Source organism: Ammospiza nelsoni, chromosome 2 (genome assembly GCF_027579445.1).
Source record: "Ammospiza nelsoni isolate bAmmNel1 chromosome 2, bAmmNel1.pri, whole genome shotgun sequence".
Classification (NCBI taxonomy): Eukaryota; Metazoa; Chordata; class Aves; order Passeriformes; family Passerellidae; genus Ammospiza; species Ammospiza nelsoni.
In genome coordinates this window covers 89,975,171-89,990,909 of record NC_080634.1, presented here as the reverse complement: position 1 = coordinate 89,990,909, position 15,739 = coordinate 89,975,171, and the positions used below count along the sequence as shown (strand labels likewise).

Below are 15,739 nucleotides of genomic sequence, written 5' to 3'. Positions count from 1 at the left end.
CTGAAAAGGGAAAACAAATGTCTCTTTTTAGACTCAAGTGAAATAAATTTAGTCTGGTTGCATAGAAAAACTGCTTTTCCCCTCTAGTGTCAAATAGTCCTTCTGTAGCAAGCTTCCTTAGCTTCCCTTTTTAGATTTTAGGGGTTTCTTTTCCTTTTAAAAACAAAAAAACCAGTACATCTGTTGGAATTACAAAGGGTGAGAGCACCTCCCTCTCCCTACCCTTCCCATATCCGCAACATGATTTTGTGTTCCAAAATTCTACAGATTGCACCCTAGTTACAAAATAATAGAACCAGATTTCCTGCATCTAAGCAGCATAAAAATGCAAACTTATATTCTTAACTTCATCAGATCACAGAAGATTGGGAAAAGTGGGAAAGAGCTGTTATTATTGGTCCGTTGGGAATACAGTATATCAGGTCTGAAATGTTCGCTGTGTCTGATGTGAAAGATAGCCAGGATGGTTTTTTTTTTTTTTCTGTTGGTAGTTGGAGAACTCAAGTGGATTTTAAACCTTCGGTATTGTATATCTTTTATCAGCTCTACTCTTCCGGCACTTGTGCATGCATATCCCTCCCATGATCAAACAGGCCAGAGCAACAGGAATCATTGCAATGTACCAGGACAGACCAGCAGCTGGAAAAGTAAACAAATTAAATATTAGAAAACCAGGAAGAAACAATGAACTCCCAGGAACATATTTCTCTAAGCTCAAGTTGGAAGAGGAGAAATTACAATAAAAAGGATGTCTGCAAGTTAACCTTCCAGCAGGGCTTATCACCTTTGAAAGGAAGAGATCTATTGATTGAGCACTCTGGGAAATGTGTTCATGAAGATAGGAGGAAGAATTGGAAAACAACAGAAAGTGAGAATTTAAAGTTCAGTCTTTTGCATACACCCCATTTTCTTAAACTCTGATCAGGAACAGCTGTGTGCTTTGTATCTTGGTTTATTTAAAGAAGAGACATTCCAAACAGGAAATCCAAGCACCTCGTGGAGCATGAATACTTAACAATTAGTCCACCCTCAAGTTGTGTGAATTATTTTTTCATACAGAGCAGCTTATAAATTAGTAACAATCGACCCAAGACTCAGAATTGCTTCCTAAATCCAGCTAATTTCCAAGGCAAGTGTCTGTCCAGGCCATTCTGGATTATTCCAATGCATGTTGCCCCCTGGTACAGCTCATGGAAGAAAAGGGCAGCACGTGATCCAGCAAAATGAGTACAAATCCCTCATCATAGGGTGCTGGAGTGAGTCATGACTGATAATGAAGTCTGAAGGAGTTCATGTGCCTTTCTAAGAGAGTGTGAGCAAGCTTTGGTGATTCACCGACGTCATGCAAAGAAACAATTAGCATTGCTTCACATTGTTTGTACAGCTGGCTCTTGGCCAATGGTTTATCGCACTGCAACATTAATTGCGCTGAGTTTAGGTCTTCTCTTCCCATCACTGGGAGCCAAAGTAACAACGCCCATCATAATTTACACTTCTTGTTGTTTTGGCAGCAGTCTGTGCATGAGGAAAAGTAACACTCTAATCATTTATTCTGTTATTGTCCTTTTTTTCCCCTACTTGTTGAGGAACCGGAGGAGATTTGGCTCTGCTGCAAACAGAGTTTGCCAGTAGTCTCACTGGAACACTTATTTCACAAAGTGTATCTAAATTGGAGTCTTATTCAATAAAGAATAAGACAGCACAGACAGATCCTTATCCATGCATAAAATGTCAGTACATGACCTACAGAAGGTGCATTTTGTGAACAGGCTGTATCAAAGACTACAGGTGAAAGAGGCAACCAGATTTTCCCCAGGCAATAACTTATCCCAACACTGGCTCTTACAGTATAAACAGATCAGATCCTAATTCAGCATTAGAATAATATTAAAAACTATCAAAAATAAGCAGTAAAAATAACTACCTTCCTGCTTGACCCTTGTTGGCAGTTCTTGGTATCCATATCTGTTCTGGGCCAGACAGGTAAAGTCTGTGTAAAAGTCCACTTCTTCAACAGAATCAAAAATCAGTGGTACTTCAATGAAGTTTTCACCATTTTCTACAATTTCTCTGGAAGAATAATAAAAATTAAGTGTTAATTATTTTAATAGGATGGTTTTTCTGTATTTGATCTGTTCATTCTAACAGCACATTGCATGAAAATGCATTGGATATTGCTTCATTTCTCAACCAGCCTCTCAGCATTCAAGGATGCCTGCTGTCTTCAGCCCAGTTGTGCTACTTGAGTCCCAGTGGGCAGTGCCTGTCTTGCAGCTTTTGGAGTCTAGAGGGAAAAACATACCTGGATTTGTCTTGCAAAACTAAAGAAAGGGGATGGGGAAAAGGCAAGTGGAATTCTGTGTATCTTTGATACATTAGCATTGGGCAAGGACCTAATTCCTTCTCTCTGACCACCTAAGGTTAATTCTTACAATCAGGAGAATATAACACTGCAAATGTTCTCTGAGAAAACTGAACCACCATTCCTGTCTATCATGTCCTCAAAGCCAATAGCTCAATACAAGAAACTGCCCAAGAAGTTTCCAGCTAGTTTCAACATGATTATTTTAGGAGTCCCACTATTTGAAAGTGGTTTTTTAGCTGGAGACAAACATTGTCCCTTGACACCTTTTAGCCATTGCCAGAGCAGTTGTCCATTATAAGCCTGCAATGCACAGCAGCAATGGAATTCCCTGGGCACTCCTCCCAGGAGCTCTTTGCCAGAGATTTCTGCAGGGAATTTGTTTTCCCAGGGGCATTTGAGCTGTTTTGTCATGCTGCCATAATGAGGGCTTCCAGCAGAACTGGGGTGTCTCACACACTGTGGGTCCTGCAGGAACCTCATCTGTCACTGTCAGTGTCCTTGTGCAATTGCATGATAATGTACAACAGCAATAATGATAGTGGTAAGCATAACAAAAATATTTTTTAAAGTCCAAATGAGAAAGTTCTGCTCTATTCTAAAGCCTGCAGAGACTATAGCTGCAGCACATTTTTATGGTTCCTGGCATTTTCACTTATACATACAAACAAGATTATAGATTAATTTCCCCAGTCATGCTGTGGGGAATGGGAAAACACCTAAAGGCTTGGGCATACAGCCCGAGGAACCTTCTGGGCTCTGTCCCCCAGTACAGGCAGAGCCACCAGGCAAGGGTAATGATCTGTTTTGGACACTCTGAGCTACATGAAACAAGAAACAAGACAAGCTGACTTGGTTCTCAATGAAGAGATTTCAGTCAGAAAGTTCAGCTCACACTTACAAAACCACTAGAGGTGTGCCTGGATGTAGTGAGTTACTCAGGTAACACATCACAGGTACAGAAAGCAGGTATCCTTCCCTTTCCTAGTGGTAAAAGCCTTGAGGTATGAGGCAGCTGAAAGACAGCTCCTCAAGACTGGGAGACACAATGAATCAGGGCAAGAGGATGTGGAACATCCTGTTTCTCCCTCCCACCAGTATTCCCTTCAGTGCCAGCCTAGCATCTGTTGTAGCACTCAGCGGGTGTCTGTGTGAGTCAGTTTAACTCACTAATGTGGAAAAGAACAAGCTGAGGGAGAAATACAGTGCTATTTAGAAAACAAAACAAAAGCCATCAAACCACAAGGTAATTTTCTGTTGTCTTAGTGTATTACCGCGACCTGTGTGGGTCGCAGTTGGTGAGAGAGAGACGGTGAATCTTGTATCTTGATCAGAAGGCTGAATTTATTAATATATGATATAATACATTATAGTTATACTAAATAGAATATAGAAGAGGTTTGCAGAGCAGCTAGCTAAGCTAAGAAGAGATAGAAAAGAACCCACAACAAAGTTGTGGCCAAGGACTCAGTCCCCTGGCTTGAACTGGTGATTGGCTCTTAATTATAAACATAGAAAATGAGCCAATCAAGGTGAATCCTATTGCATTCCACAGCAGCTGATAATAATTGTTTACCTTCTCTTCGGGGGCCTCTGGCTCCCGAAGACACAGAAATATGAAAGGAAGGATTTCTGTGGAGAAATGTCTGCGACATTAGTGTATTCTGAGAACCTCATGAATGTGAGGGAGAGAATGTTGCCACTTTGCTGGCATGGGGTAAGGAGAGAGGTAAGAGAAGCACTGGAAAGAATCAAGTCTCCTTGCTTTCCACTGCAGTCAGCCCTTACTTACAACAGCTCAGTTGCTCATGAAAATGTGCTTGAAGTTTGTCTCAAAGTTGCCTCATTTGCAAAATACCTTGTCACAAAAAACAGAGATAAAGCATGTATTTCACTGACTGGGTTGGGCTTGGGGGCTTTTTGCTTGCCTGCCCATTTTTTTCCTCATCTCTCACCTTCACTTCAGATCTGTCCATTTAACATTTCATTACCTGGTGTTCAGGTGCACTGAGAGCCCCTGCAGCACTGCAGGTTAGAACAATAAGCACAAGGAAGCACTGTCAGCCAGACTTACTGTCGCTCCCCCTCTGTAACTCTGCTTTGTTTATAAACCACGTCAACGCTGCTGTCATTTGCCAGCCATTCCACATCAGTTTGGAAATGGCTGCTCAGCCCAACAAACACTTTGCATGGGAGAGTCATCTTGGAGCCTGTCAAAAAAAAAAAGATTGAAAAACAGTTTAGACACATATGAAGAACTACTCTTTCTTTTGGTGAAAACCACCAACTCCAGGGGGAGATCCCACACACGTCAAGAACCACTACTTTCAAAACTGAACTTAATCTCCAGATTGCTTTTGATCCTGTACTCCTTGGCAGCAAGACCCTTCAGTGTGGCAGTCCTTCCCGCTGCTAACCAAATAATTTCCCTATTGCAACACTTACCAATTCCTGCACTAAACACACTCCCCAGAGGCAAGGCTGTGTCCCTGTGGCCTTGCCCTTTCTGCCACAGTGCAGCCCAAAGGGCACTGTGTGATTTACCCCTCTGGAGCAGCTGCATTAACCAGCAGCACAGCTTCACTCAAGATGCTGTGGGTGAGGAGGTTGCTGTGAAGGTTGGACCTCCAGGGATAAAGTGATTTTGCAGGAGTTCTGAAATTTTTAATTGCTACAATTACTGTAACTCAAGGATAAAGAGATTTCAGACTGATGTGTATCTATATTATACATAAGTATAGCTATATACCCAGAAGACAGCATCTGGTTGTAGATGTTAAAAAGCAAAAAGTACTCTAGAACCAACCCTCAACTAATATAACTGAAATCAAAAACCTACAGAAATTTATGCCAACAAATTACACCATAAGACGACCTGCTCCAGTTTTTCTCTGACTAAACGTTTCCAAATATGATGTTGGGCCTTACCAAGAGCAGCTGATGTTGTCTTTTGGGATGGATACACAATTATCGGGGTAATTCTCTTCTCTTGTTCTTGGCAGAAAAAGAGAGCAGAGTCAGTGCTAAGACAAGAGAAAATGCGGGCATGGCCCCAGAACCAGAAACATGCCGCTTCACCCAATATCTGTCGTCTCCCAGGAAAGGATTTGATTGATAAAGCCGCTGGTAAGCAGCGACATTGCCGCTCCGAGCCAGAGCCCCGCGGCGGCGGGCCCGGGCAGGGTCCCCCGAGCCTCAGGGACGGCGGGAGGCGTGTGGGGCACGGGCGCCCCCTGCCGCCCGCTCTGCGCAGCAGCGCCCCGGGCCCGCCGCCGTCCCCGCGCTGTGACACACGGCCTGTCCCCTCGCTGTGGCACAGCAGCCTGGCCCCCTCTGTGACACATGGCCTGTCCCCTCGCTGTGGCACAGCAGCCTGGCCCCCTCTGTGACACACGGCCTGTCTCCCTCTGTGACACACGGCCTGTCCCCTCGCTGTGGCACAGCGGCCTGTCCCTGTCTGTGACACACGGCTTGTCCCTCTCTGTGACACACGGACTGGCCCCCTCTGTGACACACGGCCCTGTCCCCTCGCTGTGGCACAGTGACCCGTCCCCGCCCTGGGACGCCACCAAATGGCTGATCTCCGAGCTTCCCCGAAGGCCTCGGCAGTGATAACCCCCTCCTGCCCCAAGACATCAATTATTCCGTTTCACAAACACGGGTACTTGCAGGAGAGATCCCCGCCCTGCCAGGGGTGCTGTGGGAACCCCTTCAGGGCCAGGACAAGCCCTGCCTTGGCATGGATGAAGGCTGAGCATGAGCTCCTCTCAAGAGTTTCATTAGCAAAGAAGAAGTTTTCTTATGTGCTGTAATGTTTCAGTATGTCCATCATTGAATCATAGAACCACAGAATCTTTTAGGTTAGAAGGAATCTTAAATGTCCCCAAAACATTTCCTAAAAGTTTTCTAGGACTGCTAGTTCCAACCCTCCTGCCTTGGGTATGGACACTTTCCACTAGGCCAGGTTGCTCAAATCCCCATCAAACCTGGCCTTGAACACTTCCAGGGTGGGGGGTAGAGGCATCCACAATTTCTCTGGGCAACGTGTGCCAGTGCCCCACTACCCTCACAGTAAAAACTTCCTCCTAATAGCTAATCTCCACCTGCCCTCTTTCAGTTTGGAGCCATTTGTCCTTGTCCTGTGACTTCATGCTCTCCATTTTTCTTACAAGTCCCCTTCAGGTACTGGTAGGCCACAATTCAGTCATACTGAAGCCTTCTCTTTTCCAGGCTGAATAAATCAAATTCTCTCAGTCTTTCCTTGTAGGAGAGGTGCTCCATCCCTCTGATCATCTGATACTATACTTACCAACAGTCTCCAGTTGAATTGTCCTGGTGATTTCATACTCCACACCTTCAAATGGAAATGACATCTTGCAGGTGTAATACCCTGCGTCTGTTGGTAGCACAGATGTCATGATCAGAGATGCTGAACCATTCAGAATGATGAATCTTTCATTGTCCTCTTCCAAAAGCTGAGCATCCTGGAGAAAGGACAGTAACTGGTGTTATGACTCAGATAACTACACCCTAATTATCTATTGAGAGAGACAAATTATCTCTGTCTCTCTGTTATTAGAAGTTCACTTATTGCTGGGAAATCTGAGCAGTTCTTCTTTCCCACCAAAGCACAAGTTCTTTTAATGTGTATCCATCTCTAAAATGCCTTGTGGCACTATATGTGTGAAGTGTGAAGAATTGCTATTTTAATCTATAATGTGTGTGCATAGCTCTTCCTTAGTGCACATTTTAAGATGAAAAACATATAATAGGCTCTTCCTTGAGTAATCTTAAGAGCAATCACACAAGATTTTAGTACCCATGGAGGTTTTCACAATGTTGTCCATGCACATCCATGTGTATGTATCCATACTTTCCATACATGACCACAGAAGAGTAATATTCTAAGGCCTTCTTTGAAGACAAATACATAACTTACTTACCCTATATTAGAAATTCCTGCTCTGTATCCCTAAAGCTCTGTTCATATACGGTCTGGAGACCTGCTAGGAGAAATTATGTTCTCCCTCATGCAGGCAGGGTAGCTCTTTCTTACATTTGTAACAAGAACCATATTGAGGGGGGCAGCCTCTCACTTAGATAAAGTGGGTTATGTTCCCACTTCTGAAGGAAGTCCTGAGCACCAACATTTTGCTGGTATAGTACAGATCATAACCTAGGCACTGCAAGCAGCCTGTATATTGCATCCTATGGTAAGGCTACATCTGCACAAGGCAGAGCATGTGATCGCAGTGGGAGTGTAAATAAAAGCTAAACTGAGGTATTATGGAAATGCAAGAAGAATCTCCTGCTCTCCAGTGTGAAATTGAACAGCCAAGGATGTTGTATTTGATCTTAGAGGCAAAATCAGGCTTGCCTACTTGAAAAGCAGCAAACTGGGCAGTTAGTCAAGAGAACACTCCAAGCATTATTTCATTCATCCAGTATTTCCAAATGGTGTATTCCAGTTGATTAATGAAAGCTACCCCACCTGAACACAGAGGCAGTATCCCTGGGAGGTCCTACTTTATGGGATTCACTAGAGGGGCCGTGAAAAGATGCACAGTGCCAAAGAGAAGGGCCTGATATCAGGTGGCAAACCCTGGAGTTCGGCAAATAATCTAGCCTTATAAACAGTTGCATTGCCTGTGAGAGCATGAAACATGTGAAACACTTCACCCTGTGCTGAGTGTGCCCCAGAAAACTTTTCTTAAAATGTATACATCTTCCCCAAAATTCCCAGTATGTTACACTATACTAGTGACTTAATTCAGGAGAAATGTAAAGCCAATATTTATGTGCCAAGCTGAGATGAGGCTATGCACAAAGAGGAAGTAAATGTTCTACCTTGTACCACTTGAGCTCCAGGCTTATCCTATTTGGTGTAAAATCCCACAGGTCAGGACAAACAATCTTTCCAGCGGTGAAAGTGAAGAGGACCTGGGGATAGGCAATCTCCCAAGCAGCTGTTTTCTCCACAACTGTGAGGTGGATGGAGACCTCAGCGCAGTAGGAGTTGTTCCTGGTGACAGAGCAGGGAGAGGTGAGCCTCCAAGAGAACTCAAATGACGCCCTTAGTTTCCTCCATTTCCCTCCTTAACAGAGGCCAAGACTGAGATCACACCAGGCTGGATGTTGGAAAATCACTGGTACTGTTCTTTTGGCACAATCAAAACGTGTTGCTGACACATATCTGCCTCAGACCTTCAGTCTTTTCTTTTTAGTACAAGTTTCCCGTGCACCTTTAGGCTGCAGCAGGATTTTAACTGTGTGAGGAGGAGGAACATGTTAACCTGAACAGCAGGAGGTTTGTCATGAACCCTCCCCCATTTCCTTGGAAGAGGTTTTGACTGTAAAAACCCTAGTGATTAAATAAAAACCTTAAAGCATATACTACAATACATCTGCAGTTACTATTGCACAACCATAGACATTTCTGCAAGTACATATAATTTTCTGTGGCAAATAAGGCGTTCTGGCTTTGAAAGGTTCACAAAATTCAACTTTTCTTTCTGGCCCCAAGTGACAATCACTTCCAGTCCTAAGGAAGACCACACTGGGACAGACAGATGCTTAAATTCCACCCTTTACAACCTCTGGAAGCCTGCTTCAAAGATGCCTTTACTCAGGGCAGTGCATGATCCTGGAAGGGGCCAGCGAAGCCAGGGAGACTGGGCCGCCACCTCCAGGACAGCAGCTGTGGGCTGCAAGCAGACAGAATGACAGTATTGCCAGGGCACTGTGGCCATCTGTCATATACAGGCCAGATGCCCAAATCCAAAATATTTGCTCCACAGAACACAGAAGCAGAGATCTGTGATAGTTTGCTGCTACCTTTAAAGATAAAAAGATCTGCTGGCTTCCCTGCAGGGTAATTTGTAAAGGAAATGTAACTTGCTTGTGCTTTATTAATCCTGTAATAATGTTAGGAATGAAGTTACCTACTTGGCTCTTGCATCTCTTTTTAAACAAATTTCACAGCATTTTGCTAGATCCCTCAGTAACACTGCTATAGTGCTATATATTGACAAAGTGAGGTAGAATTGCCCAAAAAGGGGATTTAAAAGCACTCTTGAATATCTCAGGCAACTACTCTGTTCTAGAACAGTATTTGCAACTTTTTGCTGTTTGGGCTTCACTGTCAGTGTCTTTTTTTGTGCTCCACAGCTGAAATTGCTGCTGAGACTTGGGAAAGGCCAACCCCACATGCTGAGCATGATTTCTCAACTTGTCCATCTCTTCTACTGCTGACTTGCATCCCTCACAAAGTGTGCTGTGCAAGCAAGGAGACCATGCTATCCACAAGCAGCTCCAGGAATGTAGAGCTATATTCTCCAGTATAAACCCCAGAGCCAAGTGCCAGAGGTTTACTGAGAGGCTGGCTGGCAGCAGGAGATGGCAGGAGACAGGGACCTGGAACATCTTCAGAAGTTCAGGCTCTAAGGGTGATGGGATTTTTTGCCTTCCTTGATCCTCAACAAATCCAGACCCTGGCACCTCTTTTGACATAGTACAGTGTGCTGTCAGATTGAAAGCAGTCAGAAAAAAAATTACCAGTAGGGCTGAAAAGAGCCATGGCTAAAGTCTCAACTCACTGCAATTCCACAAGTCTGGTACTAGCCTAGTAAATACACACTGGGTCTCATGAAAATTCTTGCAACAATATCAAGTCAATCAAATTCTGGTTTAAAACATGACTCGGAAAAAAAGTGAAGACCAGGGATATGGAAGTGGGAAGAGGAAAGCCACTGCAGAGCTACGATGCCTTATATACGCTTCATAAGGCAATCTGAGGTGCAACAAGGGTATTTGTGCTCAGCAAACCCGCTGCCTGCAGCATGTCCCACTTGTCATAGCACTGACTGGCTCAGAGGTAACTAGGAAAAACTCTCTATACAATATTCTCCTATGAGATTGTAGTCAAAGTGGCAAGCCCGTGTCAACATTTTACCAGATTTCAGTACTGGTAACTATAGGAGACACAACACACTCTAAGGGTCCTGACTTCCTATATTTGTTCTCTCTAATAAGGTCAGCAAGGAAATTATCCAGAAATGCTCTGAATATAGCTGGAGTTTACAATCAAGGTAATGCATTTAGAAGACATAGCCGTTTTTTAGTGAACTAGATTATCTTTTAAATACCTACCTTCTTGTGCAGATATATACTCCTGAGTCTTCTAGCCTCACTGGTAAAAACCAGAGTGCATTTCCTTTTGCCCAGATTCTTGAATCTTCATCTCTTTCTGATATCATGGTGTTCGAACCATTTTTATACCATGTGATATTAGGGGTCAAGGCAGAGAAATCCAAATGTTTGTATCTGGGGGAAGGGCATTTCAGAACCACAGGTTCTCCATGCAGTTCATAGTAGTGTTTGAAAAACACGGTGTGATCTGGGCAGTTTTCTATACAAACCAGAGATATTTTTGCATTACTGTCAGAGAGGAACATTTAAAAGAATGGTGAGGGAAACAGAAGGAAAAAGACAAATGTACACTTACCTGTGTTCTTGACTTGCTGGAGTCTGAAAGCAGATGCACCTACTGTGCACATCACCAGGACAAAGAAGAGCCCATGCATTTTTTTCCACAAGAAGTCAGAAGAAGAGGATGGAAGGAAAATGTTTTGAAATCTACAAGGAAGTTTATAACAAGACAGATTATATAATCAAAATACTCAACATTATTTAAAGAATTATCTGCTATTTTTCTCACTGCAGACCTGGGGAGCTTTGGTGTGATCCTCCTCAGTTTTGGTGATCTCCTCAGTGAGCAGAGAGGTGTCTCCATCCCTAGTTTATGGAGGCTGAACTGTGGAACCAGAACATCTGGCTTGGCACACGCATATCACTTTTGGTCCTTCCCTTTCACTCCAGAAGATGAACAGAGCATACCACAAGATGCTGCTGTCCCCACAGCTTTTCAGAGTGACAACTATGGGTGGAAAAATTTAGCTCTGCTTATTTTGCAGTAAGATGTGACTGAGGCACAGGTCAGCTGCTTTGAGTGAGCTGCAGTGTAGTAGCTTGGGTGGACACAGGGGCAAAGTAGGCCAGCTAGTGTGAATCAGGCTGCAGGAAGACTTTCTGCTACAAGCAGAGCCAAGCTTTCTTGTCTCCAACAAATATTTCTGTTGAGACTCTGAGAAAACTCTGATTTCTGAGAAAACATTGACTCCTATGGCATGTATACCCATCTTGCTGGTGGTGCACAAGCTTTCAGCATGGACACTATTACCATCTGTTCTAAAAAAAAGATAAGGAAAACCCTGAACAAGCTGTCCTGAAAATCAGACAGGGTGGCTACTAAGGGAAAACAAAATTCTCCTCTGCCAGTCATTCATCAAGTGTCATCTGTATGGACCTGACATAGGCATGGCAGTGTCTGTGTACATCACTGAATGCTTCTGCTCTGCCACAAGGCCACAGCTCCTGCTGCTCTCTTGATTGATTATGCTTTACCTTGGTGTGCCATGGGCAAAAATTTATAAAACATGCTGGATAGAGGCACTAGTTTATGCTCTGTATAAGGAATTTATAAGAAATACAGTACACATATCCACATGATACATTATACTATTTCCATTTTATATAAAGAAATGGAAATTGCATGCATTTAACATTATCTTAAAACTATGATGAATGTTAAATGACTGTACAACTATTTCAAATCAAGACCAAAAGAAATATTTCTACCAATATAACAAAGCCATATTCATAGGTATACATCTTTGGACATCTTTTTGTATCCCTTCATGCTCATACTTCCATAGTTTTAATCCAAATTTCTTCCTGTTCTAGTAGTTGTACTTACCTGACATCTGATCGTTTGACTACAATAAACTATTTCCAGATTATTGTCATCTGTACAACACCACAAAACCAACCTCTTGCTCAATAGCACTCTTTCATAACCATGGGTCATACTCTTAGGTCTGCCTGGGTTTCCAGGGAATTGGTATGGAGCTGTAGCCTCTCTCAGCTACCCCTGAACCAGGTGCTAGAGGCATTAACAAGCCCCACGGTTCATATCGATACCCTGTAGCAGATGAGTTTCTCTCTTCAGATCCTGACAAAAATACTTGGTTATTCTGTTCAGAGCCTTCTGGTCCCTTTGGTTTAGTAACTAACAATTTCCATAAGCCATTTGAGGGTTTAGGGAAGGTTTTCATTCCCAGATTTCAATCAGATTCACTTACCTGTGTTTCTGTAGTCTTTCAGCCATAAGCATCTCACAAAAAGAAACTGTCAGACTGAAAATTCCTGGTGAGGACCTTATATAGGGTTGAGCTCAACACACAGCGGAAATTTGTCTCTCATTGCCCAATCAGATTTGTGTCAAAACCAAGTAACGTTTTAGATCCAACTTTCTTTCCTTCCGTAGAGCGAGGATAAGAGAAACAGAGGCACAGGCAGAGAGAAAATATGTGTTTGGATTTCCCAAAAAAAAGGGGAAATGACTGCTAAATATATGACTAATTTCCCCCTTTTCTGACGAATGGTAGCTTGCCTACACTCGTCTTCACATGACTATTTCGCACACTACCTCAAGTAAAAAATTTCATGGGTAACAAAAGGTGCACTGCAGCATAGTCAGCAGCTAAATAATTGCAGTCTTCACATTTTGTGGTTTATCAAGCTGTTCATAAATCTTCTGTGATTTCCCAGATCCCTGGTGAATCACAAATGTGCTGATTCCCCTTTCTTCTCATAACATCCATTTTAGTGTGACAGCCCGCATTAAGGCTCTCTTGCAATGCGCTATAAAGAAGGAACAGCAAAAGCAAATTATGGTTTCCAGGCTCATGGGGACGAGTAAGAAAACCACTATGAATTCTGGCAATTTTGGCCTTTTAGAAGAGGGTAATCAATTGATGGACTGCAGTTCCCAGATAGACTAATATCATCGGATACATTTAAGAAGGATCAGCAATTTTCAACAGCTTTCTTCAGAAGGTTTCTGCCCTAGCTTTCTTTTTATCCATAAAATATCTTGATCTCATGCAGCAGTGTGAGGACTGCTCAGGTTTCAGTTGTCCTTCAAGTTTCAGTTGTTTATCTGGAGGTGCAAAAGTTTGGTTTAGAATAACTCAGGAAGAAAGGAAAGAGAGCAAGAAATTTATATTTTTTTAGTAGATGTCTGCTGAGAAGGCCACATCGTTTTGCAGTTAGCTATCACTGAGTATTTATAAACAGAAATGTGCAAGTCTAGCAGCTATATATATAGAGAAACTCTCTTAGGGAAGCTGGTGTCATTCTGTGGTTTCGCTCTGCTGATGATTCATTGATACAGCTCAAGATGCTGGAGCGTAGCTGTGAAATTCCTGACTTGAAGACCAGACTATTCCCCATACGTCTCACTCGTTGCTCATCTCACTAGATAGATATTTCCCACACCAGGGCTACATGCAGTTCCTTGCCACAGTTGGGTGGATTTTGCTGTTCTTGGACATGCCAATAAAAAAATCAAAATATAAAGAAATATCTAGTCTTCTGGAAGTTCCTTGCAACAGAAACTTTCAAAAGGCCTCCACAAGCAAGGTGTGTCTGTCCATTATCCCTAGTCAATGGAAGGAGAAATGGAAATTCAGGTATCATGGAATGGGGATTACACCATTTCTACAAGGGGCAGTTAATGTGCCTGCTTCTTGTAGCAGCTCCCAGATTTTGCTGCTTCTCCTGGAGGAATTTACCCTGTTATAGTGGCTCTGTGGATGATAATGTTTGGCATCCAAGAACTGCAATCTCTTGGACTTCATAATTTATTCTGTTATCCAGTTTGGCTAAGCAAACTTCGTGCAATTAAAAACTGAAGTAAATTTCTCTGGTTCACATAAGAATAAGGTGACAAGGTATTAAGAAATACTGAATGTTGAAAGCTGACTGGCAAGCAGATGCAAAGTAAACCACAACTATTGCACCAACACATGTTCTTGGGTTATGGATATGAGCAAACCTGGTTTTAATAATTTATAATACCCTTGTGCACAGTTCCACGATGAGGTCTTGAAGAACAGAGAATAGGAAAGAAATGGAACTCTTCAACTCTGAGAATCACCAAATAACTGGGACAAAAAGAGAAAAACTAAACAGAAGGATTAGCACAATGCACAACAGACTCCAAGAATACAAGAATTTGCATGCTTAGCCAGAGGAATAAGTGCTGACATACCCCAGTTGTGTATGACAAAGTGGGAGAAACAGAAGGCAATGCGCCAAGGGATCCACTTTGTCATGAGGGAGTGCTAGTTTGGCCAAAGCAGCCACGGCTGGGTTACAGATTGTCTCACTACTACAGGTTCCTGGGATTTCCAAAGACCCTTTCACTGCAATAGAAAGCAGGCACACTTGAAAAATAATTATACTCTCAAGAGCTGGAAGGGTCAGGGAGGAGGAGAGTCCTCAGTGTAGAAATCAACAGGGTACAAGGGACAAAGTAACATCTAGAGAGGCCCAGAGTATCTGTGCACAGGCACACAGCCATAGATTGGTGAAATAAAGAAATTATTTCTGAAAAAGTGGGGTTTGCTGGATTTTATTTTACTTTTATTTAAAGTAGAAAACCATCCCTGAGCACAGCCTACTTGATATATGACGCAATGTGGAAAAGCAGTGATGGAGTACTGTTGCAAAGCTGAGTTTGTTGAAAGCAGTAAAGTGATATCGCTCTCCCTGAACTGAGGAGGATAATCTAAACTACTAAATAGAGACAGTCTAAACATCAATGCATACTAGTGTATCTCTCAAATGACAATAAAAGTAAAAAATATTTCTTACTGCTCTTCCTTCTCTTATGGATAAAACGGTGCATAGATACACTGAATGTTGATCAGGGATATGGCTCAGGTTAGGGATCAGAGAGTAAAAGAGCCTAGGGCTCCAGGGACACTGGGAATGGAAAAGGCATGCCAAAAGGACCATAGAAGGGCCTCAACATTGCTGCCCCTATATCTTTCTCATCTGGGCCATCCACAGAACCATTCAGTTTGGAAAAAACCTCTGGGATTATCAAGTCCAACCATTAACACAGCACTACCATCACTAAACCACATCCCCAAATGCCACATCCACATGCCTTTTAAATCCTTCCAGGGATGGTGATTTCACCACTTCCCTGGGCAGCATATTCCAAAGCCTGTCCATCCTTTCAGTGAAGAGATTTTTCATGATATCTAATTTAAACCTTCCCTGCTGCAACTTGAGGTAATTTCCTCTCATGCTGTCACTTGTTATCTGGGAGAAAAGACAAATCCCCAACTTGCTACTTTGAGGTTCCTGCTTCTTTCCCATGCTACAGCCATCCCCTGTGCTGGGATGGAGCAAGCCCACAGCACACAACACCTCCCATGCCATAGTGCAGGGCTCCAGACATGGCTG

At 42.9% G+C, this 15,739-nt stretch overlaps 1 protein-coding gene across 1 annotated transcript; it reads right to left on the bottom strand.

Annotated features, from left to right (window-relative positions):
- Nucleotides 1–335: 335 nt before the first annotated feature.
- LOC132070171 (interleukin-1 receptor type 2-like) lies at nt 336–12,587 on the bottom strand. The gene is made up of 9 exons (XM_059466808.1): nt 12,562–12,587; nt 10,866–10,996; nt 10,511–10,769; nt 8,210–8,384; nt 6,672–6,846; nt 5,291–5,356; nt 4,437–4,572; nt 1,925–2,070; nt 336–639 (listed from the first exon to the last, which is right to left on the bottom strand). The coding sequence occupies exons 1-9, from the start codon at nt 12,585–12,587 to the stop codon at nt 512–514; spliced, it is 1,242 nt and encodes a 413-aa protein (XP_059322791.1). The 3' UTR covers nt 336–511.
- Between the last annotated feature and the right edge of the window lie 3,152 nt (nt 12,588–15,739).

Bases quoted from the DNA above. Each gene is read 5' to 3' on its own strand.
- LOC132070171 (XM_059466808.1), bottom strand. From the start codon at position 12,587: ATGGCTGAAAGACTACAGAAACACAG. The intron at 6,847-8,209 runs GTAGAACATTTA...TCCTTTCTCCAG, and splicing joins TGGAGCTCAAGTGGTACAAG to GATGCTCAGCTTTTGGAAGA. The intron at 4,573-5,290 runs GTAAGGCCCAAC...TTTTTTTGACAG, and splicing joins GACAACATCAGCTGCTCTTG to GCTCCAAGATGACTCTCCCA.